Here is a 25,817-nt window from a genome sequence, read left to right on the forward strand (position 1 = left end):
CAATCTTGCTCTTTTGCTGCGCCAGTGTAGTGGTCAGTGGAGACTTGTTTCTCCGGATCCGCTTGACCATCTCCAGGGTGGAATCCCATTTTGTGTGTTCCAGTGCTTGGGAGAATTCAAGCCTCAATCAATTGACCTCTATAGGTTATGTTAAAGTGGTATGTGGTCCAGTTCTGCTGCTCTGATTAAAGGTAATGTTAAAGTGGTATGTGGTCCAGTTATGCTGCTCTACATCCTCTTGAAGTTGACAGGCTTCAAATGTGAACGTATATAATCTTCATAGATTTTTGCCATGTTTTCTATGCAAAATCTTTTTCTTCAAAGAAACTAGTAACGGATTGGTTCATATAAATGTAGTGGAGTAAAAAGTACAATATTTCCTTTGAAATGAAGTAAAAGTATAAAGTTCCCTAAAATTCAAATACTCAAGTAAAGTACAAGTAGCTCATAATTGTACTTAAGTACAGTACTTGAGTACAAATACTGGTGGTAATTACCTGGCAATTGCCTTAAAGGTAAACAGAAACCAATATTTATTTCACCCCTCTGCCAGAGAAGACCAACACACTTTAGCTGAAATAATGATGACTCATGAATAGTTATTTTAACTGGAGATTTATTGACCAAAGTGAAATGTTTGCCATTTGTCCCTCAGCAGTTTTTCATTGTGGAAAACATCATTTTTATCAAGGAAATACACACATAATGACCTATCTACATAATGACCTATCTCATATTGCCATTAAAATGAGACCTATCTCATAAAGAGGTACTTAGACCTGTCAAATAATCCAGATCACCCAGGGAACGTGACCAGGATTCCACTGTACAAGACCGCCATCTTGTGGTTCTCTCTCTCCAGTTTGGTTACGGCTTCAACAATTAAATATATTTAAAAAGAAAATTGAATTAAAACTTCTCTAATAAGTTAATAAACAGTTTGAAAAGAAAGACAAAGGATGCCTCTGGGGAAAATCTGACCTTTAACCTTTAACCTTATATACCCCAGATGTGGAAAAAACAACAACCAAAGAAAAGTATTTTATTTCCTGTGTAAATTCAGCTGTACCAAGTTGGCACAAAACCACATATCAATATTTTATTTTATTACTGTAAGGTGTCAGTATACTATTATCTGTCAACATGAATTGCCGCGCTTACAATCAACATGCACTGTGCTCGCTGTGATTCATCATCACCACCATCACCACCATCATCATCATCACCACCATCATCACCACCATCATCACCACCACCATCATCATCCTCTCCTCCAGTACTGCACAGGCACCCGAAATCTACTTAATACGAACATTTGGAACTTGTTGTACAGAACTCATAAGTCACTTTGGATAAAAGCGTCAGCTAAAATGACTAATAAAATAAATGTGGCCTCCACATAAAAAAATTAATAAATGCAATATACAGATATCAATACTGCCAATATACTGCACACTTTGTTAGAATTGTATATAGTCATCTTGCTGTTGTTCTATTCTATGCTATTTTTATTCTAGTTTATTTTACATTATATTGGACCACAACAAAGCAAATGTCGCTCTTTTTGCTGTAAAAGGTACCGAGTGATGTGACAATAAAGGAATCTGAATCACATAAACGTCTCCGTGTGGAAGGCCTGGTTCAGGCTCTCCAGAGCCTCCTCCCGGGTGATCGTGTCCCACCCATCAGGCAGCTGGATCGGCTCACAGGAGTATTCTTCAGCGAACCTTCCCTTGAACCTCGCCAACACATACCTGTCAATCATATGAACGTTTATTCATGCAGCATGGACATGTAGTCTACAGAAATGTGACTCAAGGAAAGTAAATGGTTCATGGTTTCTTTTAATATCCCTCACACACAAACATGCACATGCACACACACACACACATCTGAATGTACCTGCATACAACCCCTCTAGATACCTACTTATACACCTGCATATAACTCATAGCTCTGTATGATAGCATGTACAAATGCTGTATATATATATTAGGGCTTTAACTTTGGAGATTAATTTAAATTATTTAAAGCATTAAAATGAATTAATCTAGATTAATCTATGGAGTGAAAAATCTTCAACGTTCTGAACTTTCAGCAGTATATTTGCTTGTTCTTTTTTTGCATTGACTCATGCACCTTTTTGAAAATCATCTGACATGAAGATGGAACACATTTTTTTTTGTTAATATGATTTATATTACTGGTAGTTCATACAAGACATTATCGTTCTCTTTCTGTTAGCGCCGTGGATATAAGAAAGGTCTAGCTGAGTCAATGTTGATGGTTTTGTTGAACATTTGTATTTCACAGGAGAGAAACTATTCAAAGAAAGCTATTAAAATAGTCTTTGAATCTAAATATACTTTATTTGTGTTGATATTACATTAATTCCATGATTTTACTCAAGTAAATATCTGTTACAAGCTTCGGTCTTAAAGTAGAATGCTATTTTTTTTATCTAGATTAATTACAGAAAATTGTGAGATTAATTAGTTAATGTTTTTTAATCTATTGACAGCACTAATATATATATATTCTCACCCCATATAAATCTACCCACACCTGTCTGTATTTACCTTCACATAGTCCTTTTACATATCTGTAGATACTATATCTATATCTGTACATATCCTACCCTTACTAGTAGGTGCTGGACAGTATGACTACTACCATACTGTCTTTACACCTGTATCACTGTACATATTATACTACAACTCTGTACATGCATCTGATTAGCATGCATTAACATATATGCACACACACACAAACAAACACTGAGCACTGATCTCTCCACACAAGCACACATGAACACACACCACACATCCTGCACTCTCTCACACACAACAGGTCACTTTAGGAAAAAGCAAAGGTCATACTAAATGCATGTTTTTGTATAGTTAAGCATTAGATCATGAGACAGACTGGGTTATAGAAATTAGATCACGCCTATGGGTGGTTGTTAGGCCCGAGGCGCAGCCGGGGGTCGTTAGACCCCCATAGGCGTGATCTAATTTCTATAACCCACTCTTGTGTGATCTAATGCTTTTGGAAAAAGTAGTTTCCAAAAAAAAAAGAGAAGTTGCCTCCGTGTGGAAGCAGCTCGGAAGTGCAACTAACACATCCAACTGTTCGCACTAACACATCCAACAAACTAACACATCCAACTTCTCCTTTTTTTTTACCTACTTTCTATAGAACTTCATTCTTAGATGCTTCTATAGAAAGTAGGTTAAAAAAAACGGTTTTCTTATAGATAGAAAAAAAAAGTTTTCTTTGCCCTATATGAGGTAAAAAAAATTAACCTACTTTCTATAGAAGCAGCTGGAAGGTGCGCTGTTTTAAGTGAGCGTGGATTATTGAATTGATTGATTGATTGATTGATTGCAAATTTTATTACTGTCCGCCTTGTTTCCAATTGGTTAAGCTTGGCGACTCTTTCGAAGTCGCCCTCTTTCGAAGTTGGTTATGCTTAGAGTTTGGAATCAGGGCTGGTGGTCTTTCGCCCTGCTCTAAAGACAAACTCTAAGCATAACCAACTTCGAAAGAGGGCGACTTCGAAAGAGACGCCAAGCTTAACCAGTTGGAAACAAGGCGGACAGTAATAAAATTGGCAATCAATTCGTGCAATATTTATTTTGTTCCACAATGACTCATGACCCACCAATTACATAATCCAACATTGTGTAAGAAACTAACACATTCGCTATATTGTATAGCATATTGTATAGTAGTGTATATAGGACTCTACCTTACATTACATTATGAATTGAAAATGGGGGACCCTGATGTAAACAAGACGAAAGCCTTTCTCTGGTCTGCATCCCCTTAACACATCCTGCGCCAAAAACGCTGTACAACGTGTTTCAAGGTGATGCTAATTCTGCCATTCCACGGCGTACAACGTTATTGAGATCATATTTAATTTTTTCGCCATGGTATTCAGAATGCCCTCACCCAGCCTCGGCTGATACAGTGGGAGCCTGCACAACTCTGCAACGCTTCAATACTGCCGCCTGGTGGTGATTGGGCGAGTTATAACCGGAAATGGATCTCTGGTGATCTCCGTGTACCGGGGAAATGCGTCCGGCACTCACATATTGTTGCGGGACTCTAGACACACAGCCGTACATATGGATCGCTGCCATAACTCAATAATCGATATGATTTGGGCGTTTATTATTATTATACAAACCGGAAATGGATCTAGTCGACCCACGTCAAATAAGTCGGATCTTTTTCCTCCAGTCTCATCGGCGAACGGTAAGAGGACGCTGACGTCATTTTCAGCATGATTGTTTATTATTATTAATGCAAACTGCTCTGATCAATATATCACCCATACTACATAAAGCATTTACTGACGATCACGGAATTATAAACACCCCCCCCCCCGTTCATCCGCGCATGATCAGTCATAACGTTTAGGATCATGTACAGTTGACATTTTTTATATACTGTAGCGTGTATTGGCAACAAACGGCAGTTGATAATCTATATATATATGCGTTTATGCCTATAACTCACGTTCTAGGAATTACTGCAGAAAACGATAAAAACATATTTATATTCTAGACGGTATTTTCGTATGAATCTATGAATGAAAAAGTATAACGTTCCTACATCCTGAACGATAGATAATCGATGTTGAATGGGCCATAGTAATGTCAATTTAGCAATACAATTTAAAAAGTTATAGCCCTGCAAAGAAGGTAAACATCTCCATAGGCTTAGAGTGGTGGCAGAGAGTGGTATGAGACGGGCAAACTCCGTGGCAGTTAATGTGTTAACACATTCAGGGCCGTTTGGGGCCGTAGACGGCCAGCATTTCAAAACAGACTTGCATAGTTTGTGAGGCTGTTTGTAGAACTAAATCTATACTTTATAGTATTGCTATCTGTCCATTCTCATTGTCAATTGAGACCATAAACCGTCCCTTCAAAATGGCTTAAAGAAAAAAAAATGTCATCAATACGTTCCCATTTTATAGCGTCTTGAATATAAGCGTTATATCGGATTTGGGCTGGTATATTTCCTGGAAGGCGAGATATAAGGCGCTAAGCTAGTAACGTTAAATCCAATGGCATTTCGGCTATACAGAAGCTAGAGCTAAAACTCAAAATGCATATTGTCGGTATGATGGTCCACCATGAATGCATGAAAGGGGTGGGGGGGGGGGGGGGGGGGGGGACGTTGTTTCTGATTATTGATTACCAATAACGGCATTAGCCTCAGTAGCCTCATTCGCTGACCGGGTGGATGGCTATCAAAGCAAGGCCCGACCAAGCTGAAATTGACGTCAAATCGATCTTACCTGTGGCCGGTTGGATCCCAAAAAGGATTTCCCAGTTATCGATCGCCATCTGGTATATCCATATGTCCATTGGCTGATCATATATTCCTTTACTGCACATTGAATTACGCGTCCCAAAAGGTATTCCAAGCTACAGGCTACAGGCATAGCTTCATGTTAGCAGAAAACTACATTGGAGATAAAAAATAAATAAAGACACTTCTGCCACAGGGAACACTGCATTATCGAGACAGCGCCCCTACGAGGATCTGGCCGGTAATGCACTTTTTCGAATTCAAAGAGTAGGGTACTTCTGCAGTGCCGCTCGGTGACATTGAGTAGGTTATTAAAATGGAATAAAAGCCAAAACAACCTAGCCGTTGGATCCGAAACCCGGACATGTCCGTGGTTGGCCATGAATGTGTTAACAATTGTGTGTATTGAGCCCATTCTGCAATCTGTTAATAAAGTTTTCAATCAATCAACCTTTAATTCGTAATTGTATAGTATTTTATCTTAGTACCTTTTATCATGTCTATTATCTATTCTATTTTAGTCTATTATTAGAATTTTTTTGCACAATCAAGGCGGACATAGCCACCTTCATTTCACTACTACACACATGTCTTGTGTATGTATGTGACTAATAAATCTCTTGAATCTTGAAATTGTATTGTTTCACTTGACTTCACCTCCAGTAAGTGTTGGACGGGTGACCGTCAGGATCCTCGGGTGAGATGCTCCAGTCTGGGTGGAGGTTGTCCCGGGACACGTCAAAGGGGCAGCTGTTATGGGACAGCGAGGAGTCGCAGCAGGTATGGGACAGCATTCCTTTTGGCCGATGGAGCAGGGCTCTATGGACCTCGTGGTCTACTTCCTCCACCTCGCACGGGGCCCCGCAGCAAGGGCACTTTATGTCACAGCCTCTCACTCCGTTGAAAAGGCAATCTTGGGGCTTGACCGGAAGGGCCTGCAGAAGTTGCATGATGTCCACATCCTGGGAGAACTCCTGGCCCAGGGCCTGCCGCATCTCATCCAGCGCCTCTAAGAGACAGGTGACAAATCGGTCCCATTCTATGGTGATGCTGAAAAGAGGCCCGTCCAGAAAGTCTCGGCTGACGCTCACGTCTCCGTCTTTCTCCAGGTCGAGGCACACCTTCTCCAAGAGGCACTTGGTGTCGCTCAGCACTCCGCACATGTCCTCTACTGTCCGGCTCACTGCCGTGTTCATTCTCCCCACGATCTCCTCCAGCCGCAGCCGTGTCCACTCTTCTAAGACGGTTGTCTCGGAGAGGTGAGCCGCCACCCACTTCTGGATCTTCCCCAGGCTGAAGTTCTCGTAGGACAACAGATATTCCAGGAAGCTTTCAAAGCTGTCCTCCTCCATCAGTTCCTCCAGCAGGCTGCGGTTGAAAGCTTGAGGGGACAGATACCGCTGTGCGTCATCTCGGCAAACCATTTCTTCCACAATGCGTCGCCCCATTGGCCTGTAAATGTAGTCCAAAGCCGTCTTTCTGAAGACCATAGAGGTGAAATCATGGGCCACCCTCTGACACTGATCTCTCTTCCTGGCCTGGTAGATGAACCGTCCCAGGGAATTGTTCTTGGACCCTTTGATGTGTGCCAAGAGAGAGTCTTTGGTGTAACGTTCATGTATCTCCTGGAGGTCTTGGCGTGCAAAGCTACAGAGATAAACTTTAAGGTCCACTTCAAAGTTTGATGTGTTTTCCAGAGGGTTTTTCTTCAAAATCTCTTCAACATTCTCGAACACCTCTGTGACGTAGCTGTCAGAGACATCTACTGCCAAATTAGACTTCCCTACCACAAAGGTTTTGTACTCCTCTAGGATGTAGTTTACCACATAATGAGCCTGCAACCACCGTTGTCTTCTGATGTGCTTTAGTTTGCTGTGGAATTCAAAGTGTTCCTCGTGAACAATAAAGCCTGACGTGTTGTCTTTGCCAATGTCCTTCAGTTTCTTCATGTGTTCCTGGAGCCCACGACTGATGAGGTTCTGTCTCAGTACTTCTGTCACCCTTGCAGGGATATCATCGATCTTTGGAAGGCTGAAGTCAAAGTTGGACAACGCATTGTTCCATACATCCTCAAACTCCTCCTCCAGCCGTGTGTCTTCTGGATAAACGTTGGCTAATTTGCTGGTCTCTGTGAGTGCGTGAAGTTTGGCCTCCTGTCCTTTTTCCAGAAAGGACTGGAAACCTCTGAGACGCACAGAGGAATTGTGATTCTCTCTGGTTGACTCTAGTTTCTCTATCATCTTCTCGGTCACTTGATCCTGGAGTGTATTCATATTGCTCATTAAGTTTGGCCTGTATGTTGCAATATAGGTTTTGTGGAGATCATCTTTTATCAGATAGGCCTCTAGCCTTGACCTGATTTGATCGACATCTGTTTTGACCTCTACTCTGGCTTCTTCCTTCAAAGCACTCAGAAGGTCCACTGTGACCCCTGTCTCCGAAACAATCGCGTTGTCGAAGATTACTCGCATAGTCGCCCCTGCAAACCAGCTCTCCATGTGTCCTAAGAATATACTCTCCCAAAGAGAAAGCTCTGTGCACAGCACAGAGAATGCCTTGGCCACCTCTGTATTCTTTAGACCAATGAGGAATGATTCTGCTTTCACCGCCTCCCAAACAGCAAACAATCTGCCCATGAATTCAGGAAGTCCGGTGGCTTCAGACTTGGAGGCACACTTTGTCAACGCTTCAAACAGCTTTTGCTTCAGCTCTATCACAGTCTTACTGTATTCTTTGTCGACTGGTTCAGAGAGGGAGGTGTTCTGCCAAGGCCCTATTAGACAGGGGATCCTGCTTTTGCCCATCACTAGTTGTTCCTCAGTCTCCCCAATCTCTGTCTGAAGAATCTCATCTACACATCCTAACTGAAAGGCCTGCAACTTGGCATTTAAGCCTTTGTCCTGGGTTAGGAGTTCACAAATGGGTGTGTGTCCACATACCTCAGTGCGCAGGAGTGCATTTATGATCACCGTTTGGTTTGTTTCAAACTTAGCACAGCCATACGAGGTTATGTTGTGCATCAGAACATCACTCAATCCCGTTGCTATGGTGGCCATCTCATTGTCATGGACCAAGGTGTCTCCTTTCAGGTCTAATCCTGGCGAGCAGAGACCCTCCACATCAACCATAATCAGAAGGTCACAATCCATATCCATCCTGAGTTCATCTGGGAGCCACAGAGGCAGCATATAGACCCCTCTGGTGAGCCTCCTCTGTCCTCTGGGAAAGTCCACCCCAAATAGGGCAGAGAACACCTCAGCGTTCCTTGCACGATGGACCCCGAGATTTGTCAGGACACGGACCTTGATCCCTATTGGAGGCAAACGCCGTTGGAGCTCAGCCAGGACATGACCCAGCCAGCTGCTGGGGATGTTGGAGGCGTCCCCGTCCATTAGCTCCAGTGGAATTCCATAGAGGAGCAGATCTACAGCCAAACTGGGGAGACGTAACACCTTGTGGCTGGCACTGCCTCGGCTCATGTGGGTTAGCTCAAAGATTAGCCCCATCTCACGAAGGAAGTGCTCAAGGCCCAGTGAGGAAGGATCTGGTTCAGAATAGTGTTCAACAAAGGTGTCTAATTCTACCCGATGTTCCAAAGAAGTATCGGGGTTCAGATGGGTTTCTGTGGTGGGATTTGAAGGTGGTTCATCTGGTTTAATTTCTTGCTCTGCAGACTGTTCTTCAGAAGGGTTTAGACCCCCCCACTCCAAATGGACACTTTGTTCCTCGGAAATCTCTGGATCTCTGGTTTGTTCTTCCAAAGAATCTCGATTCTCAGACTGGACTATTTCTGCATGTTGTACAATCCTCATGAGTTCTAGTACAATATTTTCTTTCACTGTGGGCTCCAAATCCATCTGCTCTTCCAAAGCTGGTGTGAGTGTGTTCTTGGAACCTGGTTTCATATCAGTCAGATCCCGGTCAGTGAGGTCCCCAGCCATGCTTTGTTCCATGATGGGCTCCAGAGTCCGCCCTCGCTCCAGGCTCCACCCTCTCTCATATTCAGGAAGATCAAAGCTCAGTCCAGTGTTTTCAGTGTGGTCCAAATTCAGTGTCTGCGTTTCATTTTCAATGGCTGCTTCTTCAGGTGTCCCGTCCTCCATGTTCTCTTCTGTAGACTCTCCGAAATCCAAATCCTCTCGCTCTCTATCAGCATGGACAGAGTCCAGTTGTTCTTTGTCAGTTTGATCAATGTTTGGATCCAGCTCCTGGTGGTTCTCTGTCTGCTCCGCAGGGTAGCTTGTTACCAGACCGTCGTGTTTGGTCAGGTCCCCAACCACATGCATCTCCAAACCAGTTTCCAGCTTCAGTGTTTGCTCACATTCCTGTTCAAATCCACTATTTTCAATGTGATCCATGTTAAATGACTGTGGTTCAACAAATTCCTTTTCAGCCAACTCTGTCATTTTTTCTGCAGACTCTTCAACGGACAACCGCACCTGCTCTGCAAGGAGAGGGTCTAGTAGCTCTTTGTCATGTTGATCAATCTGATCTACGTTTGGATCCAGCTGCTTGTTTTCAGTCCGCTCCTCAGTGCACATTGATTCCAGGTCATCCTTTACGGTTTGGACGTTAGTAACATGTAGGTCCACAATAGGTTCCACTTTCAGGCCTTGTTCAGACTGTTGTCCAAATATGTCAGTGTACTGTCCACTGTTTTCAGTGACTTCTTCCACGTTCAGCGACTCTGGTCCGGGTGTAATGACCTCTTCTTCAACCACCCCTGGTTCCATGTTCTGTCCTGTAGACTCTCTGAGGTCCAAATCCACCTGCTCTTCAACAACATGAACAGAATCCAATGGCCCTTTTTCAATTCGCTCAGTCTGATATGATAAGTTTGTTTCCAGACTATTTTCCTCAGTCTGCTCCTCAGAGTAGATCAATTCCTGCTCTAGGTTTACAGTGGGGTCTTCAGGCCCATCGCCTGTTCCATTTGTTACTTCTCCTGTCCCCTGGCTAGGTCCAGCTGATTCCTCCTGCCGCTCATGGGTTTGAATGCATTGTCTCATTTGCCTGGCCCGGAGCCTCAACTTCATCCAGTTGAGGAAAAAGGTTCTCTCTATTTTATCCGTCGTAAAAAGGGCATCTGTGAAAACCTTCATGGCTGCGGTCATTTTGTAGCTGCTCTGAGCATGGACGATTCCTCTCTTCTCTAATCGTAGCTGCATGTCGACCCCCTCTCCTGATCTTATCTGCTTGCTCTCCTCTTTGTCCAGCTCTGCCAGCCTGCTCCACAGAGCCCCCTGCAAAGGCAGCTGTCTCTCTCTGAACTGGGCAGACCCGTGCTCTAGATCTCGCAGCACTTCATCCGCTGCATCCATTGCCTTTCTGCACACTGCCCCCTCATCCAAACACATGCCTACCTGTACAGCAATATCTGCTGCTGCCTGAAGTGTAACATGTGTTAGTCCATCTGCTAATAGATCATTCAGTGTCTTACGTAGCCTATCAGCCAGTTCCTCCTCGCTTACAGCTCCCCCTGACAACACTGCATCATTAGGCAGCCCTATCTCCTCTCCCAGGCTTAGAGGAAGAAATTCTGCATCTCTTCTCGTATGCTCCTCTTCAATGTCAATGAGGATGAGCTTGCTGGCCACGCCTTTCCATGAAGCCAGAAGGCGTTTTTCTTTCTCCCGAACGATCCCACAGAACACAACTAGAACCGACGAGGCGCGACACAGGAGGTTGAGGCATTTCTCGTGCGCAGCTGCGTCGCCGCGTAGATTGGAGATCACCACAGGCACGGGGAAGACGTCTCTGTCGGGGTCTCCGCTGGGTAGGCTCCACCCCAGTTCCACCAGGCCATTGGAGAGCTTACGATGCAGCTGGCCTCCTTCCATTCCCCTGTGGAGGAAGGTCTCGTTGTGGGATCCTGGCCCACCTATGACACGGCTCAGCACCCGGGACTTGGATACACTGCAGTGTCCGAGCTTCACGCAGGAGACCATCGGCATCTCTGTGCTGGCCAGGTCCCCTTCTAGGACCCTTTTGGTTTTAGCAAGGTGTGGCCTCCATTGGCTCACTACCGCTCTCAGAGGCCAAAGGAGGAAGCAGCTCTGTTCTGGAATGACGGCTGGCAGGATCAGGGGCACGGCGAACTGGCACTGCGTCATGCGCACCGTCATCTCCTGCTGCAGGAAGCTGTTGGCAGACATATAGACGGCCGTAACCAGATCCAGAGGGTTGATGGCGCACTCAGAGTCGTGGCCCGGATCGTCGGCCATCTCCTCTCCTGGGGTATCACCTGGGGCAACACCTGGGACATCACCCATGGTATCACCCGGGGCTTCGGGCGGTTGACAGCACGGGCTCCGGGCCTCGGGGCTGAGCAGCCAGAGGCGTCTGAGGAAGGCGTGTGGAAGGTACTCTGGGATCAGAGGGGCCCGGTTCTCCAGACTCCAGGTGCTGACGTCCAACATAGTGGCCGATTCCAGTGGCGAGGTCCAGTAGGTCCCCAGGCCCAGCTTGAACTCGACCTCCGCTCGGCCCGTGTCCCTCGCCGGCTCTGGATCAAAGAGCACACCGATTATTTAGATTAGATTTTTGATTACTGTATTATTATTACATCTTGTGAAATAATCATTTGGAGCCTTTCTAGTTCAATTGTAACATAAATTGGTTAGATGAATACATTATTTCATTATTACTTAATTTGATTAAATTATTACATACTTTTCAGACATTGTCATTCTGAAAAGAGATATCCAACATGCAAAAACTGTTTTGGAATGACACCATTCGTATAGAACTAATTACAGTTGTTGTTATAGTGACAATGCACAGGAAAATAAATAAAGGCAATTTGTTTTAAATAATACATACTCTTCTTCTTCTTCTTCTTAATCTTAATCTTCTTAATGCCGCTCAGTCTGTTGGAGTGCTTCCGTGACCCGGTGGGGCCCGTCGAGTCCACTGCAAAACACAACCAAACAGTCTTGGATACTCGCTTGAAAGACAGGAAGGGACATCTTATAAAGGTTATATCATTTTCATATAAAAGTAATTATGTTCTCAAATGACAGTGTCTGGGACATTATGGATCCACCCTGACCGCTGCCATGGCAGATCCTAAGTGTGAAGGCGATATAGTCGAATAGCTTTCATTCAAATCTTTTCAAATTTGAATGGTGAATGAATGAATTGTGAATGGTGCATTTATATAACAGCTTTTATCCAAAGCGCTTTACAATTTTGTTCCTCACATATCACCCATTCACTCACCACCGGCGGAAGCGACCATGCAAGGTGCCGACCTGCTCATCGGGAGCAGTTAGGGGTTAAGTGTCTTGCTCAAGGACACTTCGACACGCTGCCTGGGAGGAGCGGGAATCAAACCGGGAACCTTCCGATTACCAGACAACCGCTATACCTCCTGAGCCACTGTCCCCCTTAAATGGATACTCACTGAACAAATGTGTCATATGGATTTATGAAGTCCTCCACATTGAAATGGCCACCATTTTTTATCTTTTGAAAACCTACTCCCGCTAGTTTGTGCACCTGATTCTAACCAGACTTGCTGTGTGCAATCTGGCGACAAACACCTATAAATGTGTAATTTAGACAACTGATAGGCGAGACCATGTGACCATGGAATCCAATCAGACTTTGTGAAAATGCATGGTAAACCGGAAGTGACTCATTACTTGTGAACAGTGATGCCAGTAAATAGTAACTAGTTACTCTAATCTGATTACTTTTTCAGTACATAGTAATCTAACTTACTTTCCAAGTGGCTGTGCATTACTATTTAGTTACTATCTCATAATGCTGATGATAAGAGAGCCAGGGGTACAGTCAGCTAGACCGGAGATGGGACGTGGGCTCGCACACGCACGCACACAGCCACACACACATGTTTACGTTTATAGCTGATTTTAGAATAGCTTCAGCATGAAGTTAAATCAACTATCCAGTTCGTTTTATAGTGTAATTTGGCTACTTGAGAGAGAGTGAGAGAGAGTGAGAGAGAGAGATTCATGTTACGCACAACTTGCGGAGTACGCACTGAGTCCGTTGTCTCAGAATGGATTTGGTAGAGAGAGAGAGAGAGAAAAAACTGTTGTCATTCTTATGTTGTGGCAGCAGCAGTGGGGACGACGACGACTTTGTAACCTAGTTGCTTTCAAAGTATCAAGTAATCAGTAAAGTAACTAGATTACTTTTTAAAGGAGTAATCAATAATCAGATTATTTTTACAAGTAATCTGTGGCATCACTGCTTGTGAACGACTGTTGAATTTCCACCAAACTCGAATTTGCTTTACAATAGCAAGGAGACATGTGAAGTCCCATCTGGCCTCATGGTGGCGCTATTCTCCCAAACATGAATACTCCTCAACAACTCGGACTAGGGGCGTGGTCTCAAAAGGTGGATTGAGAATAAGATATTTTATTTTACCTTATCTTATTCTCAATCCACCTTTTGAGACCACGCCCCTAATCCAGGTTATTGAGAAGTAGTTAGGGGCGTGGTCTCAAAAGGTGGATTAAGAATAATATATATATAAGAGAATAGAATAGAAATAAGAGAATAGATATACGAGCTATAAGATATATAAGATAATTGAATAGATATGAGAATAGAATATATATAAGAGAATAGAATAGATATACGAAAATGTAATAGATATACGATATATAATATATAAGATATATAAGCAAATAGATATAACATAAGAGATATAAGAGAATAGATATACGAGAATAGAATAGATATAAGATATAATATATAAGAGAATTGAATTGGGGCCGTTCAGGGATATACTTGCTGTCGACCACCGCCCAACAGGACATGTCCAGTTACAGTTATCATTATAGTTATAATGAACAGGGGGAAAAAAAGGTTTGTTAGCCATTTTTCTAATAAACATACACTTCTTCATCTTCATGTTGCTGCTCAGTCTGTTGGGGTGCCTCCGTGACCAAGCTGAGTCTCCCTCCTCCTCCTCCGCTGCGGAACACAACGCATAACAGTATTAGATACTATCTGAAAGACCCCCACCACCCCAACCACAAACTGTTTGAGCTCATGCCGTCTGGCAGACGGTACCGCGGTCTCAGGTCCACATCCAGGAGAACACTGAACAGCTACTACAGTCTCAGGTCCAAGAGAACACTGAACAGCTACTACAGTCTCAGGTCCACATCCAAGAGGACACTGAACAGCTACTACAGTCTCAGGTCCAACAGAACACTGAACAGCTACTACAGTCTCAGGTCCAACAGAACACTGAACAGCTACTACAGTCTCAGGTCCAACAGAACACTGAACAGCTACTACAGTCTCAGGTCCAACAGAACACTGAACAGCTACTACAGTCTCATGTCCAACAGAACACTGAACAGCTACTACAGTCTCAGGTCCAAGAGAACACTGAACAGCTACTACAGTCTCAGGTCCAACAGAACACTGAACAGCTACTGCAGTCTCAGGTCCAACAGAACACTGAACAGCTACTACAGTCTCAGGTCCACCTCCAAGAGAACACTGAACAGCTACTACAGTCTCAGGTCCAACAGAACACTGAACAGCTACTACAGTCTCAGGTCCACCTCCAGGAGAACACTGAACAGCTACTACAGTCTCAGGTCCAGGAGAACACTGAACAGCTACTACAGTCTCAGGTCCAACAGAACACTGAACAGCTACTACAGTCTCAGGTCCAAGAGAACACTGAACAGCTACTACAGTCTCAGGTCCAACAGAACACTGAACAGCTACTACAGTCTCAGGTCCAAGAGAACACTGAACAGCTACTACAGTCTCAGGTCCAACAGAACACTGAACAGCTACTACAGTCTCAGGTCCAAGAGGACACTGAACAGCTACTACAGTCTCAGGTCCAAGAGAACACTGAACAGCTACTACAGTCTCAGGTCCAAGAGAACACTGAACAGCTACTACAGTCTCAGGTCCAAGAGAACACTGAACAGCTACTTCCACCGGGCAAACAGACTACTGACGGAGAGTCTCTGAATTATCACATGAGCATACACACAAGTGACGTACACACCACACACACACACACACACACACACACACACACACACACACACACACACACACACACACACACACACACACACACACACACACACACACACACACACACACACTGCTGCTATTTACACTGTAGAATAATTTCTATTTTATTTTTAATTGATCCTTTATTTATTTTTTGTTAAAAAAAACATATAATGTATTGTATGGTTTTTAGTTCATAGTTTATTTAGTTATACTTATCATTTATAGTCATAGTTATAGTTTATAGTTATAGTTTGTATAGATAAGATAAGATATTCCTTTATTGATTCCCTTTTGGGAAATTCAGGCGTCTTAGCAGGAGGGGGGAGGGGAGGTACAGGGCATGGTAATAGTAATAGTAGAAAGACATACATTTATATAGGCAATACAATATAGTAACAATACAAATAAACAGTGTAAACAATATAATTAACTCTGAATATAAGCATAATGAGCAAGTAGGCAGTGTAATCAAAGGTGCAGATGAGGGTCTGTATGCCAGTTATATTATACGTTACAATAAATATGGGCAATAAACACTTATAATCTAAATATATACTATGAGTAAGTAAAGTATATACAGTATACACAGTATACATGAGGTAGCCTAACTGGCATGATGTGCGGCATACCCCGACTCTGGAACTCCCTCCCCCAGTCCATCAGAGACTCCCCTACACTCTCCACCTTCAAAGCTCGCCTCAAAACCCACCTGTTCTCCCTTGCCTTCAGCCCCCCACCCACCCTTAAACCCCCCCCTCCCCTCCAACCTGATTGATGTCTGTCTCCAGTCTTTTTTTGTGCTATCAGGCTGTTCCCCCCATGGTCTCATGTTCCTTTTGTTTTTGTTTCTTTGTTCCTTTTGTTTTTGTTTCTTTGTTGTTTTTGTTTTTGTTTTGTTTTGTTTTGTTTTGTTTCTTTGCTTTCGTTTCTTTGTTTGTACTCCCGCTCCCGACTACTGTCAGCGACTTCGGGTTATTGAGAAGCGCTATATAAATTAAATTAATTATTATTATTATTATAAGTTGTAGTGTGACACTTAGTGGTCAGACGTTCCTAGTTCTCGAGTTCTGCTGCCGTTAGTTCTCCGGCTGATGGCAGCGGTCCCTGCCCACTGTTGCGGAGCCTGATGGCCACTGGTTCGAAGGACTGGCCAAGGCGGTAAGTGGTGTGTCGGGGGTGTCATGGTTTTTGCTTTATTTCGTCTTTCTGTGAGGGACAGCTGTCTGTTGTCCTGTTTTTTGGACATGATTTATTTTCTTAAAATACCAATTTTGAGGCTTCCACATTATAAAGGTTGTTTTTTGTTGTTTACTTTCCCCATTCTTTAAAACCTGTTAAGCCAATTGGGGGACCCTGCTGTTTTGATCATAAATCGATCAATACAGACCGTATTAATTAATGTTGTGTTTTTTTCTTCTTTCAAATGTAGCCAAGAGTAAAATACCTTAACCCTATCAAAACAGCAGCCAAAGTGTATATTTTCAGCACTACGTTTGATTACAGATGTTAAGATTTTCCGAAAATAAGAATTTATCGAAAAAATGCTAATTCTATCTCTCATTTATCGTAAAACCGCAAGGAAATGACTGAATCCAGATGTAACACTGCCATTGGAAAGAGGAGCTTTTTCCCTATCCTATGATTTCGCCATAATAAGGTCATTTATAGTTCATAATACAATTTTGAATATATAATTCAAATGAATTATAATTTATTACTGTATCTACAAATTATTTTGTTTAATCATCTTCCCTTTATTCATTTGCTTAGATTTCTTTTACACTCGATCTCAAGAAGGTGCTGAATGAGCTCAGTGAGCGAAATCAGAAGAACCTCAATGTTAGCATGGTGTTATTCACCGGCAAAGATGCAGAAAAATAGTCTCCTTTGTTTCATCACAATTTACTCAAGCCTAGTAACAAGACACAATATTTCTGACACTGGGTCCCTAGATGTTCCTAGATACCAAGAACATGCAAATTGACCTTGTAGAAGTGGAGCAATCTTCCATTTACTTGGTCATACTGTACCTTTAGGCGAAATTTCGGAAAATAGGGCTACAGCTTAACAGGTTAATTTAATGTCTGCTTTGCAGATTAGTGGTTATTCATTATACGAATAACTTAAGAGTCCCTATTACAGTATCTGCTCGTGACCCAAACACCCGCAGCCCTCACAGTATGAGTCTGTGGCTGAACGTGCTCCTCATCTTGACTAGCTCCTCATAGAGGGGGTGGGAGGGGTTCTCCAGGATAGTAGCCAGCTTCCTACTCATCCTCCTCTCTGCCACCACCTCTAGTTTGACCAACGTTGTATACACGTTGTGTACTGTGTTTACAAATCTACTACGGTTGAGGAGCCAGGAAGAACAAGCATCTCACGTTTTTCTGAATGTACGGTATGGTATGTACGTTTAAAAAAAAAAAAAGCTCTGACAATAAAATAATCTGAATCTGAAAAGATGGGATAGAGTAAGTGACACTTTATAAAAAAGCATTTTTTGGAGAGGCTACGTGGTGCAGTGGGCAAGGCGCTCACCACGAATGATGGAGACGCTGGGTTCGCCTGTTCGAGCCCAGCGCTCCACATTGCTTTCAGTTTAGCTGGTCGTCCGTACTAATACACATTGGCAGTATTAGGGGGTGGGAAACTGATGGGTGGGGATCGGGCGTTGTGGACAGCGACTCCTACAGGTCGGTTGGTGCGCCTGCGCAGTAGAATCAGGAAGTGTCGGGGGCAGCGTGAGCCTCCCACGCGTTACTCCTCGCCACTGAGAGATCGAGCTGCGCAGGTGAAAAGATGCGACTGCTGTTACCTCGAGTATCGGAGGGGACTCGTGCTATGTATGACTTAGTCCACATTGCAGCCGGCTTGTGGGAGGCAAGAAACAGCGTTCGAGACAGGGGAGGGTTGAATTGGATGATATACGAAATTGGGATGGGAGAAAAAATAGAAAATGGGAGAAAAAGTGAAAAAAAAAGAAAAGCATTTTTTGGAATGAAGCAATTCACGTAAAAGTAATTACAGTTGGGGCGCCAGGGTGGCGCAGCACGTACAGCGCTGCGGTGCAACACGGCCGTCCCGGGTTCGACTCCCGGACCCGGTGACCTTTGCCGAATGTCTTCCCCCGTCTATCCCCCATACTTCCTGTCTTTCTCTGCCGGACTGCCCGGAGAAAAACAATAAAAATCTACCAAAAACATAATAAAGAAAATTCAATTACAGTTATTGTTATAATGACGATGCACAGAAACGTACTCTTCTTCTTCTTCTTGGTACTCAGTCTGTTGTAGTTCTTGAGAGTCACGGTGGGGCCAGCGACGTCTCCCTTCCCCTCCCCTGCAAAACACAAACACAACGGATAATAACCACCTGAAAGATGGGAGTAACAACTAATAAATAAAATATTAATAATTTCTGGAATGAAACCATTCATATATAAAAGTAACTATGTACGTATTGTTATAGTGACAATGCACAGAAGAAAGAAGGTTATTTTGTTAGCCATTTATCTAACAAACATACTTTTCAGTCTCGGATACTATCTTGAAAGATGGGATAAAGTAAGGGAGACTTTACGACATAAGAATTTTTGGAATGAAACCATTGATATAAAAGTAATTACAGTTATTGTCATGGTGACAATGCACACCTAGAACAAGACTAGGCGAGCCTAGCTAAGCCTAGCTAAGCTCCGCCCCCACATGGTCTCACTGCTCAGTGTATTTTTCAACCAATGGGGAGCCAGCCAGTCAGTTAAGGACATTGGGTCTCATTCTCAATTTAAGACATCTTGGGGCTGATTTTGGGATTCCCCAACCGTCCCTACTAACACAACAGTAAATATAAGGATAAATATAACACATTGTCATATTTATTTAAATTATGATTAATTAATTCCAAGGAGGCCTGTAGAGTTGACTATGATTCCTCCCAAATAAAGCCCTTAACTCATTCCGGGCCAACCACGAGTATAGTCGGGTTAACTCGCCATCGCTTCCGTGCCAATCACGAGTATAGTCGGGTTTTAATCGTTATTTCTTTTATTAGCGATATCCATTCATTTTCATCCATCCAACCTGATGTTATCGTTGGGAATGGGTCTGAGCTCGCAAAAGGGCAAATACCGCCGCCTATCGTCTCCCGGATGGTATTGCACATCATTTGATTCGATTGGCTGGGACTGTGCATAAAAAAAACAAGTCCGGTCCAGGTTTTACTTCTCGGGCATGCAGCTGGATACTATTGCATTGAGTCCCCCTACTGGGAGCATCGTGGATCATTGTGTTTTGGACTATAACATTGGATCAATGGACATGATCGATATTTGGAATGGCGATCAGGAATTGGATTCATCTTTTTGCATGACATCAGATGTGAGGTAAGGCCTTTATGTTACGAATCTTGGGGTAATCAGATGCTCCTATCACCGCCATCGCGCTCAAGCCCATGTCCATCCCATTGCCGTTGTGTCCTTGGGCAAGACACTTAACCTACTTGCCTCGTATGAATGTGTATGCATGTGAATGAATGTTGGTGGTGGTCGGAGGGGCCGTAGGCGTTGATTATTCGCCACGCTTCCGTGAGTCTGCCTCAGGGCAGCTCTGGCTGCAATTGTAGCTCACCACCACCGGTATGACTGTGTATGAACAAATAATGGACGCGCTCTGAGTCAGAGAGAGCGCTATATAAATCCAATCCATTATTATTATTATTATTTATCGGAGCGCGCGTGTGTGTGTGAGGTTCGCGCCGACCAAAGTACAGAGAAGCGATTTTTCAGACCCGCTTCTCTTCGTACATGAGGACACATATACTATCGATAATCAAGCGTGTATTTGAAAACGATTCATAAATCAGCCGAAAAATGACAACGTTTTTTGTGTATTCCACTAAAGGGCTATTATCGTGTCTTTCTCTGGAATTACTAGAAATCTCCAAAACTATACTCGTATTCAAAACGGTATAAAACTGAAATGTACAGATGAAAAAACTATCCGTTTCGTACATGTTGACTGGAAGCAACTCATTGACGATCACTGTGTTATTTAGATCTATTGCTATTATATTTGATATGTTTTATGCACTCGCAAATAAGTCCTATTCTCCATTGGATATAGCGTTGGCACGGAAGGGCCATCAGCAGAGGGCGCTGTTGGCCCGGAATGAGTTAAGAACACGGAGCACAACAGTCTGTCAAGTTAAGACTGCTCCTAATATAAATCCTGCACTTAGTCAGGGCCGAATCCAAGTTTAGGGACGGTTAGGCTATCCCAAAATCGGCCCTAAGATGTCTTAAATGGCCCTAAGAGCAAATGTTTTGTCTTAAGTCCGTTTGGAGAATGAGACCCATTCAGTATTGGAGGCTGGCCCTCCATCCAGGTCGGGCAAAAAAAGAAAGGTTATTTGTTAGATGTTTTTTTAATGAACATACTCTTCTTCTTCACGCTGTAGAACCTGGACGACATGGTGAGGCCAATCGAGTCCCCTGTCCTCCACAACCAAACAGTCTTGGATACTATCTTGAAAGATGGGATGAAGTCAATTAAATCAATTAACAGTCAGATACAATACCGCTGCTTGGGTTTTGACTCATTGGCACACATAATCACATGCAAAAGATTTGAATTAGATTCAAATGTATTGTCATCATGCAGCACAAGTACAGTACAACGAAAAGAGGTTTGGCATCCAACCAGAGTGCAAATGTAGCAGTAAAGTGCACCAGCAATATACAAGGTACAGGTGATTAAACTGGGTACAAAACATACAAATGAGTACCAATGAGTGTAGTGATAATAAGATGTATGTACATTTACATTTACATTTACATTTAGTCATTTAGCTGACGCTTTTATCCAAAGCGACTTACAAGTTCTGTACGACAAGCCATCAGGAAGAGCACAACTCTATCAGCTGAGTAACAATGTTCATCAAAGTGTTGAGTGCTACAGTGTAGGTTAGTTTATTAGGACAAGTGCATGACAGTATGGTTAGTTAGGGTTCGATTTTTTTTTTTTTTTTTTTTTTTTTTAATTCAGATAATGGTTGAAGAAGTGAGTCTTTAGTCGACGGCGAAAGATTGGACGTGTTTCGGCTGTCCTAACTGGGGTGGGTAGTTCATTCCACCATTGTGGGGCAAGGACTGAGAATAGGCGACTTCTCTTTGATGACCCTCCCGGAGCTTGGATAGGAGTAGGTCTGAGGCGGCCAGAAGATGCAGAGCGTAGGGGTCTTGAGGGTGTGTAGTTAGAGACCATTGACCGGAGGTAGGCGGGAGCAGTTTCCTTTGCCGCACGGTATGCTAGGTCAAGGGCCTTGAAGCGGATTCGTGCAGCAATGGGGAGCCAGTGCAGGTCCCTAAGAAGTGGGGTGACATGGGCCGACTTCGGTAGGTTTGAGATCAGGCGGGCCGCTGCGTTCTGAATGAGTTGAAGAGGCTTAGTGGCAGTGGCCGGGAGGCCAGCGAGCAGTGCGTTGCAGTAGTCGAGGCGGGAGATGACTGTTGATTGGACGAGGAGTTGGGTGGCTTCTTTTGTCAGGAAGGGGCGTATCCTTCTGACGTTGCTCAGGAGGAATCGGCAGGTTCTGGTTGTCGCTGCGATGTGAGCAGAGAAGTTCAACTGGTCGTCGAGGACAACACCAAGGTTCTTGGCGGTCGGGGACGCGGTCACAGCTGCATTCTCGACTGTGATGGAAAGGTCGGTCAGGGGGGAGGATTTGGCCGGCAGGTGGAGCAATTCTGTTTTGCTTAGGTTCAGTTTGGTTCAGTTTGTACAGAGTTGTAGTATAATATGTACAGTGATACAGGTGTAAAGACAGTATGGTAGTAGTCATATTGGCCAGCAGTGTAACTAGTAAGAGTAGGATATGTACAGATATAGATATAGTATCTACAGATATAAAAAAAAAAAGGACTATGGATAGATATATATGATATATGTATATACGAATAAATATACATATATACGGTAGGGCTGACCCCTATTAGTCGATTAGTCGACTAATTGGTCGAAAGGAGCCGTAGTCGAAAAAAAGAAAAGTAGAGGTAGAAGAAGAGAGAGGTAGAAAAGAGAGGGGGGAAGGAGAGAGAGGGAGGAAGAGAGACAGAGGGGTAGAAGATGAGAGAGAGAAGTAGAAGAAGAGAGGGGTAGAAGAAAGAGGTAGAAGAAGAGAGAGAGGGAGGAAGAGAGAGATAGAGATGTAGAAGAAGAGAGGTAGAAGAATAGAGAGAGCGAGGGGTAGAAGAGAGAGAGGTAGAAGAAAGAGAGAGAGGGAGGAAGAGAGAGGTAGAAGTGAGAGAGAGAGTCTGATCTCCTAACAGCTTGTGATTGGAAGGTCACCTGTTCACGACCACGGATCAATAAAGAAATTTGGGCTGAGATAAAAAAAAAGAAAGAAAAAACAACATGGAGTAACTCTGTCGCTGCTCACTGTGTCTAGAACACGGCCACCATGATGGAAATACACAGTAGAATGTGTGAGAAATGTGCCGCCTTGCGCTTAATGCTGTTTTTTAGTAATGCTATTAGTAAGATTCCGGTAAATTAAGTGTCTCTTAATCTCAAGCCAAGAGAGCAACGGCAAAAGGAAAGTATGTTACACAAGTACAGCTACAGTATAGACTTGCGGAATTAAGGATTTTGAGTATTGTCTAAATTAATCTGACAACACGACAAGAATGCAACAAATACATTCAATTATACATTTAGTTAAAATAAGAAAAGGATTGTGATCGGACAAGTGTTTATAACTACAGTTGAGCAACTGATGGTTGGAGTAATACAAATAAACCGAGGCCCCCTAAATTACTCTTGAGTCCCCCTGGAAGACGCATACTCAATAGTGGGGGGGGGGGTCTCTAAATAGACAAAAACATTTATGTAATACACAATGGAAGTAGGAATGAATGCATGAATTAATTATATGTTGTATTCATTTCAACACTCCAATGCTGTCCCCTCCCTTCAGGTTCTTCACAGTATATTTGAACCCTGGGGTTAAAATAATAATAAAATACATTTACATTTAGTCATTTAGCTGACGCTTTTATCCAAAAGCGACTTACAAGTTCTGTACGACAAGTCATCAGGAAGGGTACAACTCTATCAGCTGAGTAACAATGTTCATCAAAGTGTTGAGTGCTACAATGTAGGTTAGTTTATTAGGACAAGTGCATGACAGTAAGGTTAGTTAGGGTTAGATATTTAATTTTATTAAATTTAATAATAATAATAATAATAATAATAATAATAATAATAATAATAATAATAATAATAATAATAATAATAATAATAATAATAATAATAATAATAATAATAATAATAATAAAGTATATCACACCCTCTCATATGTTATTGCTTCACTATTACTATGCATTTATCATTTATCATATTATTGGTAATGGCTCTTACCTACAACGTGTCCTCATACAAACGCTGAGTTAAGTTCCGTTTGTAACCTCGACATACTGTATGAAGCGCACCCAAATGTTATGCCTCTTGCTCTTATACCTGTGCTGTTAGTGATGAGACACATTCCTGCACTGTACTGTACGTACTGTATCTGACCCTGCATGTTTAAAATGAGCCTCAGGACACGCACACACACAGAGACACACACACAGAGACACACACACACATACACACACAGACATACACACAGAGACACACGCACACACACACACATACACACACACACACACACACACACAGAGAGACACACAGACATACACGCACATGCACACACAGAGACACGCACAGACACACACATACACACACACAGACACGCACACACACACACACACAGAGAGACAGACACACGCACGAGGACATGGTATCTTCGTTCAAACAGGTTGTACGCGGCCACAGTAACGAGAGCGACATCGGTGACGTCTCGCATGCTTTAAGTGGTTGACCCGGGTGCAAATGTGATAACAGATCTCAGTTTGAGTCCTTTGTGTATCAGACAGAGAATAGTTTCTCTCTCTGATACCAGGCCAGCTTTAGGTAGTGAGTGACACGTAGCCAGGGTGCAGTGCTTTTGAGCTTCTGTCTAATGATGAAGATGTCAGACCAGGTTCAGATCGATGGCATTCCAGGACAACAGGTTTAAAATGCCTGCTAAGAGTAGAGCAGAAAATGAATGACTTCATTTAATCTCGAAAGATCGTTGAGAGCGCAGGCTCTCTCGTTTACAGTGACGTCGAGAGGAACAATACATGATACAAAAACAATATAAAAACATAAAAGTCAAGGGCGGCTAGGTGGTGCAGTGGGCAAGGCGCTCACCACCAATGCAGGAGACGCTGGGTTCGAGCCCAGCTCTCCGCATTGCATTCAGCTTTGCTGGTCGTTCATACTAATACATTTGGCAGTATTAGGGGGTGGGAAGCTGATGGGTGGGGATCGGACGTTGTGGACAGCGACTCCTACAGGTCGGTTGGTGCGCCTGCGCAGTAGAATCAGGAAGCGACGGGGGCGGCGTGTCCCTCCAAGCGCAGACCCCGTGACGCTGAAAGATCGCGCTGCGCAGGTGAAAAGATGCAACGGCTGCTACCTCAAGTACCGGAGGGGACTCGTGCTATGTATGACTTAGTCCACATTACAGCCGGCTTGTGGGAGGCAAGAAACAGCGTTCGAGACAGGGGAGGGTAGAATTGGACGATACGAAATTGGGATGGGAGAAAAATAGAAAATGGGAGAAAAAGTAGATAAACAATTCAAATCAATCAAAACGGTTACAGGCTCAGGTGAAATGGTTGGCCGTTATATGGATATTAAAGTGTTGAGGTTGCTTTGCAAAACATTCCACTTGTTAAGTTATTTAATTTTCCCAGGGAGGGACAGTGCACATTAATCAACGTCTTCAGTTTCCACATCAATGTAAATGTGCCATAATTAGCTAATGAGCTAGTTTCCCTCTGTTGTCCCTGCCTACCATGCATGTCTTTATGGTGCGGGAGAAAACCGGAGTACCTGGAGGAAACCCACGCGAACACAGGGGGAGAGAACATGCAAACTCCACGCAGAAAGGCCCCCTGCTGGGGTTTGAACCCAGGACCTCCCTGCTGTGAGGTAGCAGTGCTAACCACTGTACCACCGTGCCACCCGGGGGCACAGAAGCTAAAAGCAGATTGTCCTAATACAGTGCAAACTCTGGGGACCTTAGGCATATGTCAATCACCAGAGAGAGAGAGAGAGAGAGTATGACACTGACAGGGTCCAGAGCTCCAGTTCAGTAATGAAGAAGATCATCAACAATTGGCTTCATACAGAAATGTAGCGCTGTTGTGCTCTGTTGTGTAAATAAATACCCTTACACTTTCACTACCACACTACAGAAGGTTGACCCTTTCACTACCACACAGCAGAAGGTTAACCCTTTCACTACCACACCGCAGAAGGTTAACCCTTTTACCACCCTACAGAAGGTTAACCTTTCACTACTGGATCTCCTCT

General features: G+C 43.4%; 1 protein-coding gene across 5 annotated transcripts; it reads right to left on the bottom strand.

Annotated features, from left to right (window-relative positions):
- Window positions 1–598: 598 nt before the first annotated feature.
- Window positions 599–23,844, bottom strand: gvin1l2 (GTPase, very large interferon inducible 1-like 2). Of its 5 annotated transcripts, none has more exons than XM_084323148.1 (7): window positions 23,772–23,844; window positions 20,792–20,879; window positions 18,616–18,696; window positions 14,203–14,280; window positions 12,151–12,240; window positions 5,986–11,833; window positions 599–1,754 (listed from the first exon to the last, which is right to left on the bottom strand). In XM_084323148.1, the coding sequence occupies exons 2-7, from the start codon at window positions 20,823–20,825 to the stop codon at window positions 1,610–1,612; spliced, it is 6,276 nt and encodes a 2,091-aa protein (XP_084179274.1). In that variant the 5' UTR covers window positions 20,826–20,879; window positions 23,772–23,844; the 3' UTR covers window positions 599–1,609. The 5 variants fall into 5 exon arrangements, with proteins under 5 accessions (XP_084179274.1, XP_084179275.1, XP_084179276.1 ...); XM_084323149.1 differs by having other exon boundaries at window positions 23,776–23,801; XM_084323150.1 differs by having other exon boundaries at window positions 20,792–20,875; window positions 23,772–23,790.
- Between the last annotated feature and the right edge of the window lie 1,973 nt (window positions 23,845–25,817).

The sequence above is a fragment of the Notolepis coatsorum genome, assembly GCF_963971535.1.
Source record: "Notolepis coatsorum genome assembly, chromosome: 1".
Lineage (NCBI taxonomy): Eukaryota > Metazoa > Chordata > Actinopteri > Aulopiformes > Paralepididae > Notolepis > Notolepis coatsorum.

What these genes read in the sequence shown, in the direction of transcription:
- gvin1l2 (XM_084323148.1), bottom strand. Translation starts at nt 20,825, where the DNA reads ATGTCGTCCAGGTTCTACAGCGTGAAGAAGAAGA. An exon ending in CTACAGCGTGAAGAAGAAGA is followed by an intron (nt 18,697 to 20,791) that starts GTATGTTCATTA and finishes TGTGTTTTGCAG; the next exon opens with GGGAGGGGAAGGGAGACGTC. An exon ending in TAAGAAGAAGAAGAAGAAGA is followed by an intron (nt 11,834 to 12,150) that starts GTATGTATTATT and finishes TCTTTGATCCAG; the next exon opens with AGCCGGCGAGGGACACGGGC.